Source organism: Botrytis cinerea, chromosome 6 (genome assembly GCF_000143535.2).
Source record: "Botrytis cinerea B05.10 chromosome 6, complete sequence".
NCBI lineage: Eukaryota > Fungi > Ascomycota > Leotiomycetes > Helotiales > Sclerotiniaceae > Botrytis > Botrytis cinerea.
The window spans coordinates 1,054,659-1,072,918 of record NC_037315.1 but is presented as its reverse complement, the minus strand read 5'-3'; the positions used below and the strand labels follow the sequence as shown (position 1 = coordinate 1,072,918).

The 18,260-nt window shown below is 43.1% G+C and overlaps 6 protein-coding genes across 7 annotated transcripts; 2 read left to right on the top strand and 4 right to left on the bottom strand.

The window, feature by feature from the left end:
* Window positions 1–553: 553 nt before the first annotated feature.
* On the bottom strand, window positions 554–2,826 carry BCIN_06g03100 (hypothetical protein). 2 transcript variants are annotated; one of them, XM_024693438.1, is made up of 6 exons: window positions 2,540–2,826; window positions 2,365–2,483; window positions 2,198–2,319; window positions 1,725–2,096; window positions 1,579–1,669; window positions 554–1,518 (listed from the first exon to the last, which is right to left on the bottom strand). In XM_024693438.1, exons 1-6 carry the CDS (start codon window positions 2,565–2,567, stop codon window positions 787–789), a joined length of 1,464 nt encoding a protein of 487 aa, XP_024549225.1. In that variant the 5' UTR covers window positions 2,568–2,826; the 3' UTR covers window positions 554–786. The 2 variants fall into 2 exon arrangements, with proteins under 2 accessions (XP_024549225.1, XP_024549224.1); XM_024693439.1 differs by lacking the exon at window positions 554–1,518 and having other exon boundaries at window positions 1,603–2,096.
* Window positions 2,827–4,025: 1,199 nt separating this feature from the next.
* Window positions 4,026–6,898, bottom strand: BCIN_06g03090 (hypothetical protein). The gene is made up of 5 exons (XM_024693437.1): window positions 6,027–6,898; window positions 5,782–5,918; window positions 5,577–5,726; window positions 4,987–5,517; window positions 4,026–4,925 (listed from the first exon to the last, which is right to left on the bottom strand). Exons 1-5 carry the CDS (start codon window positions 6,161–6,163, stop codon window positions 4,078–4,080), a joined length of 1,803 nt encoding a protein of 600 aa, XP_024549223.1. The 5' UTR covers window positions 6,164–6,898; the 3' UTR covers window positions 4,026–4,077.
* A 177-nt stretch (window positions 6,899–7,075) lies between these two features.
* Bchst2 lies at window positions 7,076–8,958 on the top strand. Its single transcript, XM_001556190.2, has 2 exons — window positions 7,076–8,446; window positions 8,527–8,958. The coding sequence occupies exons 1-2, from the start codon at window positions 7,328–7,330 to the stop codon at window positions 8,746–8,748; spliced, it is 1,341 nt and encodes a 446-aa protein (XP_001556240.1). The 5' UTR covers window positions 7,076–7,327; the 3' UTR covers window positions 8,749–8,958.
* Window positions 8,959–10,331: 1,373 nt separating this feature from the next.
* BCIN_06g03070 (hypothetical protein) lies at window positions 10,332–13,040 on the bottom strand. Its single transcript, XM_001556191.2, has 6 exons — window positions 12,646–13,040; window positions 11,734–12,589; window positions 11,418–11,679; window positions 10,916–11,343; window positions 10,643–10,863; window positions 10,332–10,558 (listed from the first exon to the last, which is right to left on the bottom strand). The coding sequence occupies exons 1-6, from the start codon at window positions 12,864–12,866 to the stop codon at window positions 10,486–10,488; spliced, it is 2,061 nt and encodes a 686-aa protein (XP_001556241.2). The 5' UTR covers window positions 12,867–13,040; the 3' UTR covers window positions 10,332–10,485.
* Window positions 13,041–13,968: 928 nt separating this feature from the next.
* Bcgst9 lies at window positions 13,969–15,380 on the bottom strand. Its single transcript, XM_001556193.2, has 2 exons — window positions 14,435–15,380; window positions 13,969–14,377 (listed from the first exon to the last, which is right to left on the bottom strand). Exons 1-2 carry the CDS (start codon window positions 14,805–14,807, stop codon window positions 14,052–14,054), a joined length of 699 nt encoding a protein of 232 aa, XP_001556243.1. The 5' UTR covers window positions 14,808–15,380; the 3' UTR covers window positions 13,969–14,051.
* An 896-nt stretch (window positions 15,381–16,276) lies between these two features.
* Window positions 16,277–18,228, top strand: BCIN_06g03050 (hypothetical protein). The gene is made up of 3 exons (XM_024693436.1): window positions 16,277–16,945; window positions 17,001–17,871; window positions 17,965–18,228. The coding sequence occupies exons 2-3, from the start codon at window positions 17,004–17,006 to the stop codon at window positions 18,048–18,050; spliced, it is 954 nt and encodes a 317-aa protein (XP_024549222.1). The 5' UTR covers window positions 16,277–16,945; window positions 17,001–17,003; the 3' UTR covers window positions 18,051–18,228.
* The last annotated feature ends 32 nt before the right edge of the window (window positions 18,229–18,260 follow it).

Here is an 18,260-nt window from a genome sequence, read left to right as displayed (position 1 = left end):
AGTGAATACAGTCCTAGCTCTCCGTAATGATTGCCATCTATTCCTCACCAACGGAACTTTCACCATTACAGTATAGTATACCCATTCATTCCAAACGCTTTCCAAACGCTCCCCCCTCCCCCCTTGATTCATCTACAAATTACACACAGAAGAGATTTCCAACATACTACCATTTCCTCATATCAGGAAATCAAGATTTGAAATCTCCAGATCTCTTAGATATATATGAACATCAGATACGATGCCGTGAGTGAGGTTTCTTCTTTTAGAGATTCAAAAGGTGGTTTTGGATCCGAGACTATGAATAGATATGTAACAAGGAAAGGATTTGGGTGATAGAAGTAGCGAATATGAGATGTGAATTGGGGACGAAGGGGACGAAGATGAGGGTGTCGAGAGTAGACAGTGAAGGATGGAGAGTGCAGAAGTGTAAATCGAAGGGGAAAATTTGATGGAATAGCCCCTATGTAAGTGAGAGGTGATTTTGCGAGCCCTCTCTTCTACTTTCCGCAGGTCTGCAAAACAGAATTCTATCAAGTATTAGATTGTCAGGTGTGTCCCGACTGAGATTTTGGCAAGAGAATCCTTTCAAGTCTTTTTTACAATGTTATGTTTCTTCTAATGTTACCTTCTCTTCTGTCTATATTTTTATATACGACGAAACCTCACATTATATATCCAGCCGGCGTCCATTAGTATGGCCTGAGTTTTAAACGCCTATCATCTAACCCCTCTCAAAGCACCAGACCGAAAACCCGACCTATTTTCTCAAACAAAAATCAATAGCTAAACCATATCTCTTACAGTCCCAACCGGTCCCATAGAAGAACACCTAGAATTGACCAAAGTCCTCACACTATCACTCCTTGGCCTCAACGGCCACTCCCTATTTTCAAACAGCTCGTTTGTCAAAGTCCTTACACTCAAACCTCCACTCCCACTCTCGAGAGGCCACTGCATATCCTCTGTTTTCATCATCGAGTTTGTTCTGCTTCTCACCTCCATATCTATACCCTCTATACTCTCGTCTGAAAGCTCTTCAATTGTAACCTGTACCCTTCCTTCCTTCTCTATCTTCTTGTCTCCCGATTCTCCTTCGCAAAAGAACTCCTCATCCACCTCTCTGACGCTAAACCCCGACATCCTCAATCCTCCCAGTATTCCGACGCTCCCCATTCTCCCCTTATCCATGCCAATTGCACTTCTAGAACTTCTCGCACTATCAACTAAAGTACTGCAAGAAAATGAAGTAAAACTCGAGACCCTCGAATCTTGATCAAAAGCCGTATATGTAGAATTTGAATCTCGATACGTGGAAGCTCGTTTATTGGCGATGAGATTCATATTATATATATAGTTTGGCCTTTCGGTATAAGTGGTTCTATATGGTTGGATTTGACCGAGAGATTCATTGGGACAAAGTGAAGAGAAAGTTTTGGGGAAGAAGAGACGGAGAAGAGGGCGGAGAGTCGCGCCACTGAATGCAATTATTCCGAGGCCGGGCTCAACGGTAGACCACTGGATAAGAATTAGTTAAGAGAAATTAGAACGTTAATGAAATATTGTGGATGCACGTACGATAGCTATATCTGTGGTTGCGTATAGAAAATCATTCGTAATTGGCAGGACTTTGATAAAAGGTATGCGTATTATTGTCGCAATTCCAGCTCTAATTTCATATATCAAAATCTTATTCATGGTTTGTGTATTTATGGATGGCTTACAGTAAGCCAAGAGAAAGAACACCGGAAATAGAGACTTTGGCCTTCATACTGATCTTCGAATCCCACATAATACAGATAGGCAAGAGACCAAGCGTCCAGTCCACAGTAAATCCTATAACGGAATGTGCTACGCTGGCTGCTGGAACTATACTGCTATCTACGCAGAAGCCTGTTGCACCTTCATATTGCTTCCAGAAATAGTCAAATGGGGTGCATTGACAAACAACGAGAACAATGAAAACAATGGTAAAAATAAGGACAGAAGCTTGGGTTGCGTAGATGATGCTCTTATGTAGTGAGCGAGTGGACAATCTGAGAAGGAACACAGAGATTGAAAGGCGAACAAAAAGAGTTGTGAGGGCATAGAGGCTTCTGAGCAATTGTTAGCTATATTCCAGGTGTTGGCCTCCAAGCTGGAATGTAATAACGCAACATGGCAAGTTTCCTCGAGAGAAGAAATCTGGTCAACTTACTCGTCAAACCACCATGCCCGCAGAGCTCGAGGGAGATCTTCTCGTGAAATCTGATCGGTGTGTTGTCCACTCCCAAATTTCACAGATCGTAATCCTGCTGCGCCGTAGAGAGTGTATAGAAACTGATTCTATTAGTCAAGGGAATGAATTTTGAAGGGAGAACTGACGAGTGACACCACAAGCAAAGAATCATCAAAGCTCCAAGATTTCGTAATAAATAAACGGACAATGACCCTAAGAGAAAAAAACAGCCACGAAAGTCCCATGAAGACACAAAGAACAACAGCTGAACAACATTTAGCCTTGATGAAAATCATCCATCATGTTGTGATGTAAACTCACCAATCTCAGGACCTCGATCTTCCGCCATTATATAACAATGAATGACAGGCCCAGATATCGCAATGAAATATGTTTGAAAACATAAATTCTCCACAACAAACCATACTGATCATGGAATTCAACGACATTTACATGTATTGATATCGAGAAATCCCATCTAAGAAACGGGATGAGTGCACTAGAAATTTTCTCCACATCTATACATGTGCATGCAACTTCGCAGTGCTATCCAGTACGGCATTTTGCTAAAGGCTCTTTCACGAGCGGACATATAACTATCACCACACTTTAATGGAGGTAAGATCTTCAGGTACGCGTAAATAACGTATGTGATTCGATGAAAAAAGTCTAGTTCGACTTTAGTACATGAGCTAATGCCGGTAGGAAGCTAAAGTATCAAGCGAGACGGAAAGATGGATATCTCTTGTAATCGGGAAGTCCACTAACGCCACAAAGCTATAGTAGTGAATACGAAAGGCCCATTGGACCTAAATTGATTGAAGAGAAAAAGAAGATTTGAATGCACAGAAGAAATGTGGGGGTGCGGTTCGCGCAAAATTGACTTCAAGATTGACTTGACGATTGAACTATCAGCTTCACATCCTCTTATAGACCGTATACTGGAGTAATTTTCCCCATAATTGAAGCAGAAACGCACCAAATGAGGTGCAGATACCCATCATTGAGATAATTTGCGTTGAGACCCAAAATAAACAACGCAAACTCTCATGCATCATACCCACAGTAAAGGGTGTGCTTGTCGAAATGACGCACGCTTACTTGGTATGATTGTTTGGAAACGATGTGCCTTTGGTTCCTTGAATTGACACGGTTTTGGGAGCGGTAGATAAGTCTTCGCGGCTAATGAATTGGTGGAGGAGCATGCCGTAGGTTTGTGGAGCATACACTGAGGCTTTCAACGCTTAGAGACGGGCCCACGGAAATAGCAAATAAAATTGTCGGGCTGTTTAAACCTTATTCCTCATCTACATTGTAGTATTCTGGGTGGAAATAACTGCCGGCCAAGAAGAATTTTCCGATGAAAGCGTCCAAGTCTTGGCTAAAAGTGGCCAAGTATCCGTAACCAAATTTAGTAAATTTTGAGACTACTTCGAAGTAGAATATTTCTTCCGGCCAATTCCCACCCCAAACTTCTCCTTAAGCTTTTCAAAAATTATATTTCCTGTCTGTTACCAGAGCCCATCAAGTCATAACGATTTGTCGTGTTTGTTAAAAATTTTGGGCGCATGATGGCAGTTCCATTTTGAGCCTTCTGATTTGTTGATAGTAGGTGATAACATCTCACTTTATGCACAATCCCATTCAGTGAATCCAAAATCGTAAGCGTCAAATAAGTGGGACTGCCTCTGTACATGCAATATAGCCCGGATTTCGTGGATCACCGTATTCGACGAAAACAAACCTTATTTGAGAGTCACTGAGTCTAGATTCTGTGAAGCCATGAACGGCTGGAAAAAGCTTGTTATGGAAGGCGTCCGAGATTTTCATTTGTGTATTTCCTCGGTTCGCTTAAGGGGTCAAGGTGGTGCGGGAGACTTCGGAGGAGGTGTATGTATTAGAGAAGGTATAACTATAGTTTCGGACGAAACTACAATGAGAGGCGAGGTCTGACCCTCAGACCTTGAGGTGTCATATCGTGTAAGATTGTGATGAACCTGTGAGGGAACTTCGAGGGTATCTCGGCGTGCCCTTGGCTTATCACCGTTTGCTGGCGAAGGAGAGAATTGGGAAGTTGGCGACCGAGGTGACGAGGGTTCGGCAGTCCCTGTGCCACACTCAATGTCAAGCCCTGAGATAATACTACCATCTATGCTAGGTGCTCGAGAAGGACGCGAAATGGGGGTGATATTTCCATCGGAATCGCGGGGTTGATTATACATTTTCCTAATACTCTGAAGATTTGGATTTCGTTGATCTTCTCCAGGAATTTCTGGAAAGTCATCAGCCCTTCCATGTCTGAATTCGGAGTCGTTTAGACGAAATTCTGCCGGAGTACCGACGTATTTACCGATTGCGGTCAAAACATTGGCTACTTTCCGTCTGTTTCCCACGTCGGATGACGGTTTGGTTAGGCCAAGTGAAGGCTGGTTACTTGAAGTCTGAGCTATTTCGTGATGCTCTATCTCGTGAGAAGATCTTCCGCTACTATTCGAAAGACTTTGGCGCACCACTTCAATGGCACCCAGAGAGGGACATGGCGATGACTCTGAGGTTATGCCGAGACCAATTCCCCGCTTTTGGAGTTCGAGATCTTTTGAAGTATTTTGATATACTTCCTCTTCGTCTGCTTCCATATTTGCTGCGAAGAGACGGTACAAGGACCCGAAAACTGCTAGTCCAGTGCCGACAATGGGTGCCCATTGACCTATGAACGAGAACAATTAGAGTCAGCAATGAATCATCTCCATATGGAGGTAGGTACATACCGATAGTTGCTATGGGCTCAGTTTGATATGCGACTTGTTGGCTGAAAAAGTTCCTCTCACCAAGAATAAGAATAGCCAGCACCGCGCCTACGAATACGGGAACTTCGATAGCGCTTAGGAAGAACCTAATCAAGCTGTTGACCTCTTTCATTTTCCCAACAGTTGCATTATTGGTGCCCTCGATCGGCGCATCGATCCGTTCTTCCTTATGGCCAAAACGATTGTTCCAGTTCGTCTCACGGATTTTATTCCACATAGACACAAGTGAGAGTATAGCAGGAATGCAGCATGCGGCCGAGAGAAGAGTAACAGTGTCGAAGGTGAGTTTGTTCGGTGCGGGGATAACGTAGATATTATTCGCTGAGCCGCCACGCAGCGGGGAGAAAGGGCCAGAGGTGACATCGCAAGTAAGACCACATGTTGAGCCATAGGTAAAATTTCCTAGAGTGAAGTAGGCTGGATGTCCGTCACCATCGGTTAAGCAAGGACTTGTGCTTATCCTAATGAATTCCACAGTTAAACTTAACAACCCTTGTGAGGAGAAGAAATATTAGCAGATACTCGCTGAAACTTTGACGATTAATACTTACCAGCAAATATCAATCCAGTCCATAGAAAGATGGTATTTCGGCCAGGTGTTTCAAAAAAGTATGTCCGTGATAGCTTTACAGTTATCGGTGCAGCTAAAATACCTATGGAGCAGAGCTGGAATGCTCCGTATATATCCATATCAACCGCACCTAAATCATGACTTGTCAAACAAACGGGACGGTTTCTGTTTCATGAGGTACTTACCATCCACATGGACAGCTGCAAGGACTATTCCATGAAGTGCAGCAACGGCGGGGAAAAGCAATGCAGCTGCCAAACAAGCTTCTTTCAGCCATTGTTGTTTCCGAAGAAAAACACATGCTGCTACGAGAACATAGTATCTGTAGAAAGAAGAATCTAGATGTTAGGAACTTGGCGCTTTTGGCAGTATTTTCGTAGGGTGGAGTGGAATTTTCTGGAGAGACTGGTGGAGAAACGGAGAAGCTTACAGAACCCGGGAACCTGGCCCATACTGACCAGATACAGGCCATGCGCATACGACTTGCAATACATCACTTGTAGCATTTGTGACGGTGTTATTATTGACTATTGTGTTATTCAATGAGGTCAAAGGGATCGCCGGCATGACCTTTTGTCTACTTTCGAACGAGGCGAATTCATCGGCTTGCAATCAAGTCAATGATAGTATTAGATATCCTTAGGGCAATTCAAGATGCATGGAAATCTCTCTTGTATGAAATGTGAGAGAAGAGAGAAGCGTTGGACGTTCTTAAGGCCAAGTAAGCTTATCGGCCAAGAAAGCAATGGGTGTCTTGGGGGGAATTGTATTTACGGCGTCATCCGTCATCCGCTGTCAGAATTACCTAGGCAAGATTACTGGCACCTCTGCAGCCTCATCGTTCTCAAAAGTAGGGCTGGTGTGGCTGAGGGCTTGGTATCCCTTGGAGGCAATTCGCAATCAAGGAGATCAAGGCGATGAAGGAGATCAAGGGGTACCAGATACGAAGTAGACACTGGGAGAGCTGACATTTCCATGTCTACCCGGGTAACGATGCATGTACGTAAATTGGGATCACCTGGACTCTGGGGTATGGAGACGGATATGGTTGATGGTTGATGGTTGATGGCTGGTGGTTAGTGGTTCGTGGATGATGGCCAAAACTGCAAAAGAATTTGGCTGCCTAAGCATCGGAACGTGTGTTTGGAGTGAAGAGTGAAGAGTGAAGAGTGAAGAGTGAAGAGTGAAGAGAGAAAGGGTAGAAACAAGGAATGTCGTATTTAGAAATATCTGTAACGTGATTGGTTCAAATGCGAGGGTGATGGCAGAGGTAAGAACATGACATGAACATTAGGTAGGCACGGTAGTGGTGGTATTCAGGAATTACAAGTTGAGATGGATTACTAATAATAAGAATACTTGGATTAGGTAATTCTTTCTTTTTCACTCTGCTCAATGGTGGGAATGATCACGTGATGATTCTTATCGCTCGTCGGGTTTTCTGGTGCTTTCCTTTTGGAATTGTTTCATTGGATGCATGTCTTGGGCCTGGTGTTTTCATCTTTACGCTCATTGTCACTACAGTTGTCTCCCAGTATATCTACACATGTAAATTCCCCAAAACACCTGGATTCGCCTTTCAAAACACCATCCAGTTTCTTCCTGCCGTCTTTACCTGCCCAGGTACACTTTCACAAAGTCATAAGAAAATATCCACAAATCCACAACCGTGATCAGCCTCGCCCATTCAACCAAGCCAAAGCGTAATACACGCACCCAAGCATTGCCAACATGGGTCAAGAAGCGTCTCAACCTCAAATCAATCCAAATGATCCTCCCCACACTCTTTCAGCCCGTTCAATCGAAGGGGTTGCGGATTTCATCAAGAGTGGTAAAGCAAAGAACATCGTTGTTATGACAGGAGCTGGCATATCCACTAGTGCGGGCATACCAGATTTCCGTTCACCGGAGACCGGTATATACGCCAATCTTGCCGAACTGAATCTTCCTTATGCGGAAGCGGTTTTTGATATCGACTTCTTCCGCGAAAATCCAGCTCCTTTTTATGTTCTGGCAAAAGAACTCTATCCTGGCCAGTTCTACCCTACGGTATCACATGCTTTCGTTGCGTTGATTGAAAAGAAAGGATTACTTAGAATGCTTTTCACACAAAACATTGATTGTTTGGAACGTCGAGCCGGAGTCTCTTCGGAAAAGGTTATCGAAGCACATGGAAGTTTCGCTACCCAAAGGTGTATTGATTGCAAGACTGAATACCCCGACGATATGATGAAGAAAGCCATCGAAGATGGAGACCCAGCGACTTGTTTGGTTCCACAATGCGGTGGTTTAGTTAAACCAGATATTGTGTTTTTTGGCGAACAGCTACCGGAAGCCTTCCACGCCAACAAAATGATTCCCGCTACGGCTGATTTAGTCATTGTGATGGGCACCAGCTTGAGTGTTCAGCCATTCGCAACATTGCCGACCCTTGCCCCCGAGACAGTTCCAAGACTACTGTTTAATATGATCTCCGTCGGCGATATTGGCAGTAGGTTGGATGATGTGGCCATTCTTGGTGACTGTGATAGTGGTGTCAGGAAACTGGCCGATGCCTTGGGATGGAGAGACGAATTGGAAGAATTGTGGATTTCGGTTGGAGGAAACACAAAACAGAAAGAGGCTGAAAAGGCTGAAGAAGCCAGGCTCAATATGTCAAGAGACGAACTTTTCGAAGCAGATATCAAAGAACTGACAGGTGAAATTGATGAAGCACTGAAGTTTTCGAGTAACCATACACACAGGGTGAACACCGATCTTCAGAAAAACTCGACCGTAAAGTTGGCATCTCCTCCGGTAGCCCCTGAAGCTACGCCGTCGCGACCACCTCCAGATTTTGCTGCTGATAAGGTAAGCACTCCTTGCGTTGTGTTATAGCTCAACTTTGCGATTGAGGTGACTCTTTAGCCAGCAGGACTAACTAGATACAGGGTTCACTACTTGCAGATATCACGAATGGAATTCCACTGAAGGAAGCAACGACTGTTGTTCGATCCGCTCCAATCATAGTCGAGAAGAACACCGAAACTAAGCCCACGTCTGTGGATCTAAATTCCACCACTGAAGAGCTTGTCAAAGACTCAAGTATTGTGCTCGACGTCACTATGCCCCAAAATATGCCAAACTCTTCCAATACCACCACAAGTCCTTAGCCATGACCACCAAATTTGCTATTCAAGATCAAGGTTAGAAGAATGACAGAGTGATCACATGATATGATCTGAAAATCAAAATTTATCTCCTCACTTCACTCCTTCATACGGTAAATCTGCGTAAGATGTCGTTAACAGAGCTGGCTCTGGAGTAAAAATTTAGTACCTATTTTGGAATGAATGAAAGAGAATTCCTGTCAATAAAAACCATTGTAAATGAATCATGCTTCAACATCAAATCGAGGATTGTGAAATGTAGTTGAATCTCATCATGACGAACTCTCAAATCAACTAACTCCATTCCAATTAAAATCAGGAGGTGTCCCAACCGAACCGATGAATTTGGTACTCGGCACATATTTTCATAATAAACCTCAACATGTTGGATTTATTCCTAGTGCTCCTTTTCATATATTAGAAAGTGCCGATCATAAATTTGGGCGTGGAATTAAATGCACAATCGAATTTTACACCATAAACATGTTTTGGAGAATTTTCTGCATAGCAATCCCGTTTATTGTTCCGTTGAAAGGTCGACTACATAGTTACGGGAACTGGTCTCCATATGATTTATTAAAGCGACCGGAAATAGAACTTTTGATTCCGAGCGGTTTTCTATAGAAACAAAGAGTCCTGTTACTATCCGAAGAATAGATTCGAGACCCGGTCGAACCTCAATTTCAATTTCAACCTCAACCTCAACCGCAGCCTCATCCTCATCCTCATCCTCATCCTCATCCTGATCCTGATACTCCACAACCTATAAGTCCCATCCCATGCAGACTCTCCGGCGCAGCCCATCATGCTCCTGCACCTTCACCAGTCTCTCCAGCTCCGCTTCGAATTCTCCTTCCTCTCAATCTTACCGAGTATTACAACTGTGTTCTGATGTAGAATTGTCCCATGCTCATTCATGACCGTTATATATATCAGCCGAATATCCGCTCTATCCTCATCCATCACATCATAGAAAAAGATCTCTTCCGCAGACATGTCGGTTACATATACATATCTACCTTCGAGATTTACGCCCTGGGACTTCATTTAAGAGATCACGTTAGTGGGTGGTAGAGGGATTAGGAAATGGGAGGACGAGAATCAGAATTAGAATTGATAATGGGGACGCGTGGTGAGAATTGGCAGATTGGGAGAGCAGGAGAATTTTGGAGGATGACCCGAATAAATTGGTGTTTAGAGGTGGAAGTGGGAATCCTGTTGATCGATATGGCAGTTAAGGTTTGTATATCCCCATGATGTTGATGATGATGATGGTAGATTCTGAGATGAGCAGGGTAGAGACGGATTTTCTTGGATCGGGATATTCATTATATATATGATTTAGAAATGGGTATGCGTGATACGTTTTTGAAGCAAGGATGATGAATCTTTGTTGAGTATGAAAAGAGAATAGACTTTTTGTATATTTTGTAGTTCACAGAAATTTCAAATCGAATCATAAACTGACTCTAACTTTATAATCTGAAGTTATACATGCTGAGAACTCTGCCATGTTAGCTAAAAGATCTCCAATATGTGGTGTGAAAGCAACAATTTGTAAAATGAAACCGCGACACAGTGACTTGTGGTTTGTATATATTGGATAACAATGGTCCTGTTTTCAGTATCTATTCATTGGGACAATGGCATTCTTTGTATTCTTGATATTGATTGTATGTGTCTGATTATCCCATGAAATACAATGATATAATCTTAAAGTTTCAGACTGACTAATCCACACTATGGCAAACTCAAATAATACTCCAACATCTTTGGATAATTAGGTGTTCCAAGACCTGTGACTGGATCCCATCTATTTAATTATTAAGTTAGCATTATATCTTTCTGAACTCCTTCACATTAAAACACACAATAAAAAAGAAAATAAAGAACTCACCCAGGCACCGCTGAAAATCCTACTGTACTACATCCCGGATTTGTTCCGTTAACAATATCATTCAACATGCTTGGATTAGCATACAAAGACGGGTTTAAGAAACCAATTGGTCCCTTTCCGACGTTGATTCTCTCTTCGTTGATTCGATTGATGACAGCGGAAAAAATCGGTGTACTGGCTGATGTACCACCACTGAGCTCAAAGTCATTTCCATTGTATACCTATTATTCGTTAGTCAGACAATTGTGTAAAGATGTAATAGAATAGACGCACAGCGATGTTATCTCCATTAGCCGCGACATCAGGAATCCCCCTTCCAATTCTGTTATAGATACCCCCAGTAGTCCCCGCCAAAGCACCAATATCAGGTAATGTCTGAATGTCACCAGTGTCATTACTTAACGCGCTATAGTAAGGATAGGGTGGGTTGTAATCCTCGAAAAACTTTGCTACGAAACTGGCTTGATAATCAGGGATCGGATAGATATTACTAAAACCTCCTCCGGAAGAATAATTGACAGAGTATGGATGACCGGCAGGATCGTAGACGGCGGATTCGGGGTCATAGACGGTATATCCGGGATAAACTTTTGTGGCGCCGACGGATGTTACATATGGACATGTACCGGGCCAAGTCGGGTTGAAAATATTGAGATCAGGGCCGAGACAGCCGGTTGGGCCGTCGATGTCCCCCGGGTAGTCTAAATCAACATGTTAGTTGCTTTTACGAAGAAAAAGAAAGTTAAGCCCGAATCAGCCGATATTTTGTACTTACTTGAGACACCGGAATCACCTGAGGCAAAAAGGAATGATACTCCCTGAAGACCCAGCTTCATATACTCGAGACATTGCCGTTTTTGATATGAAATTGGGAGGTCGGATTCTTGTCCACCATATGATAGAGAAATAACATTGGTGGGCGTGAAGGTACCGCACATGAGTGATCCTGCCCATCCTCCAGTGAGTGGATCTGGGTAGGCTTGATCTAAGTATTGATCATTACCAGTCTCATTGTAGGCAGTGAAGTTGCAGTATGACTAGAAGATGTGAGTTAATTAATTACTGGCATTCAGTCATAATATTGAACTTACGCCATCTAATGCATCCAAGAAAGTGTTGAATCCAAAAGTGTATGTGTCATTCTGATTAGCTTGTACGATATAATCGTCAACTTGGTAGAGAGTGATTTGCTGTGGGTAAAGGATGGGGTAAGCAAGTTGAATGTCGAGGTTTGCCTCCCCACCAGCGTAATAAGGATCGGTTGTTGATTGCATTCCACCATCGATGTTTGCTGGAATTGGATGTGTACCATTTGGAATGTGCTTTGTGAAGTTTGTGAAGAACAAATCAAGATCGTTTTGAGTGTAAAATTGCAGCTCCGACTCAAAAATACCCATGGAATTGTTTGGATGAGATAAGGTCGCAGGTGGTATTTGGTATAGTGCAGCAACACAAGCAGGAGTGATAGCAATATCACAAGTGCTCAAATCCGTGGCATTGGTGCCATTGTAGCTGTGCTTGGCATCTCGCAGTAACCCATGTGTATTTCGCTTGAATATTTCGTGCTCCAACATCTCAGCATTTCGCTTCAACTTATTGTTTGGGTGTTCAATGGGCGCAAGAAGTTTGATACCGGGACTAATGTAATCAATGTGTTTTCTGATATCTTTGGGAACATGATATGCCTCACATGAGGGCATAACGCCACCAGTGACCGAATCTTCATACTCATGGTACTCGGTATACAGCAGATTTTCTGCTTCTTCAGCAGTCGCATAGAATGCAAACCATCCTTTATTATCCGAATGAGTAATACGTCCGGCTGGAATACCGGAGTCAATCAACCATTTTCGAACTTCATCTTCCGTTTGCTGACTGGGACGAAAAGCCTCAATGACTTCTTCGGCAGTCCAATGTTGTCCAAAATGCGAAGATGCCGGGTCAGATCTATGAAAAGCTGATTAACTCTGAACCTCTCCTCTGCCTCAATTGATGTTACTCACATCTTCATTAAATGTTCATGTCCTTTATCGAGATTGTTCTGCGTCAGACCAATTCGCATAGGCAATAACCTGTGTGACTCGACACGATCTTTTTTCGACCACCTCGGGTGTAAACTTTCCCTTTTTTCATGAACCTCCAAATGGCGTGGTACGACAATTGCACTCACTTCGAGTGTGAGAGCCACAAGGGCAACAAGGCCGGAGATCTTAGTTCTCACCATGTTAATGAATGAGATTAATTGAGGTGATGAATGGATTCAATTCAAAAGGCTGAAGAACTTTCTCCATGATTTATACCTTGGCAGGGACAGTTGCATTTACCCCTCCCAAGATCTGCAGACCCTAGTTCCTCGACTTTGATGCCATACTGAATGAGGCAGGTCACAATAGCACCCACGAGAGGATACATGATAACATCCAAATTAGCTACTTGATAAGCAGGGACGTTGTTGGTTAAAGATGTAAGCTGACGTAGAATGAATTGATACCTCCTACATAGGAAAGAGCTCTATGGATGGAGTTAAATCCGGAACATAAATCTCGTAACAGCTATGAGCTGGCCGAGCTAGAGCGGAGCGCTCAGGCAAACGACGTGCTTGAGATATATATCTCGACATATCGTGGCAGATCATTTTCAGTAATCCTTCCGTTGTCCGTACAGAAATGTTATGTTGTGACGAGAGCTTGAATGGGGCACTGGCCATTTGCCCCACTCCTTGATAACTGAACCTTGATACCGTTGTTGATACGAGAGCAATATATTGCAACGACTCTCGTAAAACTACGTGCCACGAAAGAGCCAGAGAGCTCTCCTCAAAAGATTATCGATGCCGGTGATGCCGGTGATACCGGTAATACACAAGAGGCGGTCAGGAAGCCGTTGATGACAACAGGAGATTCTTGTCAAAAATCTTACTCGTGTGTAGGACAGAACGACATAGAAATAGTCATCTCAATGGGCTGGCATAAGGATTACCTCCTAAGCTCTCCAAGATTCCAGAGACATATGATTGTGTGAGACCAAATCCATGGTTGCTATGTTGTCGACTAGAGTCACAACCAGTTCTGTAATTATATTACTTACATGCCAGTAGTCGCAAGTACCCGGGTGCCAAATGTTCAATACAAACTTTCTGTTTCCACATCTTTTTGTGTACACTTTGAGTTGAACATACAATCTTCAAGATCCACATTCACCACTCCAATTCATTCTCAATAACTTCAAGATACTTAAGAGAGCATCTGTATCCAGTGAAGGTATAATATGCATCGAACAAATACGGACCAATTGCTTCAAATTATAGTGACTATCAAAAGAATTTCTGTGGAAGCACGAGAATTTATGTAAGAGTTATTCTTATTGAATCTAGCTAGGAAGCATATCCGGAAATGGATATACTCAACATCTAACCAAGATAAGCATCGCTATTCAAGAACCTCTTGATGTTTGGTCTGTCCTCCACAGCATCTACTAATTGCACTAATCTTGGATACTCTTTCAATCCTTTTCGTCCATCTTTGGTAAGACTTTCATCATGTAGTACTTGGTATAAAGCCATGTCTGCATATGTGATTTCTTTGCCAATTATAAAAGGACCCCTTTTTGACAGCTCCGAGCCCTTTAAAAGTGTTTCAATCGCATTGAGATATTTCTTCTGATTGCCTTGTTGATGTTTCGGATAATCCTCTTCTTTGTTGTCAGAGAAAAAAGCGGAAAGGAAAATGGTTCGCCCTATAAATCGTTTGTGAGCATTTTAACGAGGCATTGGAATGAAGGGGGTTCGCCTACAATCAACAACAATATCGCAGATTGCATCAGCCCAATATTTCTCATCTTCATTCTTCCCGTCATATGCGCCTAGCAATCTTGACCAATGCCTAACGATAGCATAACTTTGGGTCAAGATTTTCCCTTCCGGCATCTCAACCACAGGTAAATTTCGCGTAGGATTCATCTCCGCAACTTTTCCATTTCTCTTGTGTTCTGGCCATTCTTCGAATGTGTACCGAATATCCTTGAATGCAGCTCCTGCATCAATGAGGAACAACCGAACTACTTGGCCTCGACCTCGGGATTGGAAATCGAAATAATGGATAGTGGGAATGCCGCCGATAGCTTTGTTTGCTGCACTTTCTGTGCCGTATACAGAGGTTTGAGGCATTTCGTATGTATCTAGGTATGTAAATAGTCTTGATTATTCGATGTAGAGGACGGCTTTGGTAACTATATATCTCGCGGGGTAGTAGAATTCAAGTATCCACATAGGAGTATGGGGATATCTCATAGCTCAAACGAGTGGTTAATAATGACCATGTTTGCAAGAGCTACCGCCCTTGGCACAAACCTTGTATTGTAATTCCAAATCCATCATCATATTCCTACCTGTGTCGATGAAGGTGTCAATCACACCTTCGTGTCAATTACGCCTTCTTGTCAATCACGCCCTTTTGGAACCCCAAATTCACAATTCCAAATGCAATTTCATTCCTGTAAAGCTACGCGTGGTTGACCAAGTCCATGTGAACAACTGCATGCCGTGCTCTGTCTCGTAGTTTCCTAGCTTCAGTAGGATTAGCATCAAAGGACCAGCGGATTCGTCATCACTGCTTTCCACGAAGTAGAAAGGTCTCGATCGGATCTTCTTGGTAATCGACAAGTGGACATTCCATTATATCTTTCCAAATCCCGTTGAAAGCAAAGAGGTGTCGAGGTGTCTTGAAGGCGAGCAATTCCCTTAGTTCAAAGTCCGGCTTCTCATGCGAATTAGCATCGGACGAAACTCGGAGTATACTTCGAATTTTGTGGAACTAATTGGTTGAATTATGACCCAGATCAACCAATCACGGTGCATACTAGCTCTGCACGGCGATTATCTAAACATAATTTTAGTTTAGTCGCCGCCACCATCCAAAAATCCTAAGATTTCCCTGCTGGCGCAATGGTAGCGCGCAAGACTTCTATTCATCACTCAAATTCGCAATTTGAGTCGATCGTGAGGCATCTTGAGGCTGTAGGTTCGAGCCCTACGTAGGGAGTTACCCTGAGTATCATCGGTTTGAATCCGTTATTAGAAATCACCTTTTGCTCCTCTTGTGGGAGAAAAGGGGGGAGGGGCAAAATTACCGCCATTTTTTGTCTAATTTGGCTGGTAAGCAGGAACATGGTGGGGTAAATTTGGATACAAATCCCTCCGCACGGACATTAGTGGAGTTTGAATGCCCAGTCAATGTTATTTATGCTTCTTTTTATATCCTTTTGTTTGTGGTTCACGAAGACCGGGCCATGGTAAGCTTGCCGAGATATCGTTCGGATCCACCTGAGAGCCAACCGGTCCCTCCGTCACCTTGTTTCTCCTTTATCCGAGATGGGTCCAATTCCTTGAGAGATCTATGACAGGAATTTTTTCAGCTGGTCATAAGTATCGGAATCTTTGATACTGATCTGGACGATATCTTCAAAGTGAGCCTAATTGTCCCTTGCTAATCGGCATTATTTGACACATCAAATTCAATGTGTCCGATCACTGCCATTTTCAACTCGAAAGTATACATGCAGTGATGCTGTTACACTGAGTGGTTGTAAACTCAAGCCCCAATATAAAAGTTACCGAGATCCCTTGAGTTGTTATTTGTAACCGCGACATTCGCAACTATCTTACAGACAAACAAACGTTCAATGTCAGATTATTTGAAGTCGAATATCTCCTAATCTGGCAATTTTGAGCGAGTCGTAGAGGTTGAGAGAGTTCCAGCCCTTGCCCCCAGTGGCTTTTGTTACTGGGGGAAAGTCGTCACACAATTTCAGCCAATTACAGACCGATTGAACATCCGAGACACCGCAGTCCCGCTGGGATTCAGGGTCAAGGAACCGGTGCTGAGATAGTAGTGGAAACATACGGGAGACTGCGGGCATTCAGAAATAAAGGCCTTTGGGGTTTAATTCTGGTGTCGAAGTAGAGGTACAAAACGATACTTCACTGCCATGTTCCAGCCTACCCCTTGGCTATTGAAAGGACTTTTCATTCGAGACATGGTGGTCCATGACGAGATAGAACTGATTGGCCTACAAGAAACCCAGATCAGACATTCCTCTTCACCCCGCTTTCAATGAAGCAAACACAGGGAATCATCTATGTACTCTCTGTATGCTATCCACCACCAATATATAAGTATTTGTGGCATATTCTGATCGAATTTGGTCAATTTGAATAATAAACGTTTACATAAAACCATCAACTCTTCATTGACCCTAGAATCTAATATACAGTCCCACTCTACAATCTGTCCGACGCATCGAGAGGTAAGCTTGAAGCTCCCATACATCATGAAGGAAAGAATGCTAATCGAACTTCTAGAAAATGTCTTCAATAACGAATGTCATGCGTCTCCTAAACAATGTCATCACTGGGGAATGCCCAGAATATATTCCTCGCTCTAGTTCCGAAGTCATCGCATTACTTGGAGGGTTGAAGTCTCGGGAAGAAGTTTACCTCTCGCATCATCGGAGAATGAAAGGAGTCACAAACCACGAGTTGAAGAGAATGTATGATTTTGTAGCAGCTTCCATTGTAATGGTCACAGATATTACCAATGAGCTCATGGAGTTGGCTTCTATTGATTCTAGAGTTAAGTCATCCCACGTATATGAGGCCCTCGGAATTCTCTACCTGGCATTCGGTTCATTTCAGAGGTTGGCGGGCAAAGTCGAAACACTCCCTCAGCCAGAAATAGACCGTTGCTTCGGCTACGTGGGAGGTTGCTGCAACTACTCCATTCTATTTCAAAAACTTCTCTACCCCGAAGACGAATGCGATCACCTCGAAATCTACGCCGAAGCTCTCGGGCACGACTTCCAATTCTGTTTCAAGATAGACACCGATCAGGATTACTCTTCGCCAGGTTCATTTCTCACAAACGGACTCGAGAAAACGCTGCGAGCATGTATACCTCCTGCAAATCAAATACCTGTAAAATGTCATTTGACAGCACAGCCCGGCAAGCCGGTATGCCCGCAGTTTTATCGAAATCCATATTTTTATGGGCCAAGAAACCTTCGGAATCAGAATCATGCATCGAATAGAGACTATTTCAGGATGAAGGAAGATAGAGAGCGAGGGGTCTATCGCACGAAGGCAGCGACTACCAATGATGTGAGTTACGACCATGGAGGAAAAGTGGTCAAAAGAACCCAAAGTACAGGCAAAACGTCGACAGAAGCGGCGACAGGTATGTGTGAAAATTTTCCTTCCCATGTCAATCTACCAGAATCACCAAAATCATGTTACACAACCTACGTTCTTGGCTAATATTAGATGATAGACGCGCGATCTAGAGGCGCAATCTGGGTGAACATACACAGTATCATGAGGAAAGGCAAGATTTGGGCGTTCTGTGATGAGATATAGTTTATGATAATGATAATGGAGATTTACGACCAAGAACTGCGACATGACAGTAGAAATAGCATATTAGAGGATTATTCTTTGGGGGGATAGTGGAATGGAATATTTTACATGTACAAGATAATGAATCTATATCTACACATTCACATCCCTACACATGCAATGACTTCCACTTCGTGCATCACATATCAGAATGTCTAACTATTTGTACTG

Excerpts from the sequence above, each read along its gene's own strand:
- BCIN_06g03070 (XM_001556191.2), bottom strand. The coding sequence starts at position 12,866 with ATGGTGAGAACTAAGATCTCCGGCCTTGTTGCCCTTGTGGCTCTCACA. Across the intron at positions 11,680-11,733 it reads TCTTGGATGCATTAGATGGC|TCATACTGCAACTTCACTGC; the intron begins GTAAGTTCAATA and ends CACATCTTCTAG. Across the intron at positions 10,559-10,642 it reads GGATTTTCAGCGGTGCCTGG|ATGGGATCCAGTCACAGGTC; the intron begins GTGAGTTCTTTA and ends ATAATTAAATAG.
- BCIN_06g03050 (XM_024693436.1), top strand. The coding sequence starts at position 17,004 with ATGTCTTCAATAACGAATGTCATGCGTCTCCTAAACAATGTCATCACT. Across the intron at positions 17,872-17,964 it reads GTCGACAGAAGCGGCGACAG|ACGCGCGATCTAGAGGCGCA; the intron begins GTATGTGTGAAA and ends ATTAGATGATAG.
- BCIN_06g03100 (XM_024693438.1), bottom strand. The coding sequence starts at position 2,567 with ATGGCGGAAGATCGAGGTCCTGAGATTG. Across the intron at positions 2,484-2,539 it reads AGATCGAGGTCCTGAGATTG|CTGTTGTTCTTTGTGTCTTC; the intron begins GTGAGTTTACAT and ends AATGTTGTTCAG. Across the intron at positions 1,519-1,578 it reads CAACCACAGATATAGCTATC|TGGTCTACCGTTGAGCCCGG; the intron begins GTACGTGCATCC and ends ATTCTTATCCAG.
- BCIN_06g03090 (XM_024693437.1), bottom strand. The coding sequence starts at position 6,163 with ATGCCGGCGATCCCTTTGACCTCATTGAATAACACAATAGTCAATAAT. Across the intron at positions 5,518-5,576 it reads GACTGGATTGATATTTGCTG|GGTTGTTAAGTTTAACTGTG; the intron begins GTAAGTATTAAT and ends TCTCCTCACAAG. Across the intron at positions 4,926-4,986 it reads TGAGCCCATAGCAACTATCG|GTCAATGGGCACCCATTGTC; the intron begins GTATGTACCTAC and ends TCTCGTTCATAG.
- Bcgst9 (XM_001556193.2), bottom strand. The coding sequence starts at position 14,807 with ATGCCTCAAACCTCTGTATACGGCACAGAAAGTGCAGCAAACAAAGCT. Across the intron at positions 14,378-14,434 it reads CTGCGATATTGTTGTTGATT|GGCGAACCATTTTCCTTTCC; the intron begins GTAGGCGAACCC and ends AACGATTTATAG.
- Bchst2 (XM_001556190.2), top strand. The coding sequence starts at position 7,328 with ATGGGTCAAGAAGCGTCTCAACCTCAAATCAATCCAAATGATCCTCCC. Across the intron at positions 8,447-8,526 it reads CAGATTTTGCTGCTGATAAG|GGTTCACTACTTGCAGATAT; the intron begins GTAAGCACTCCT and ends AACTAGATACAG.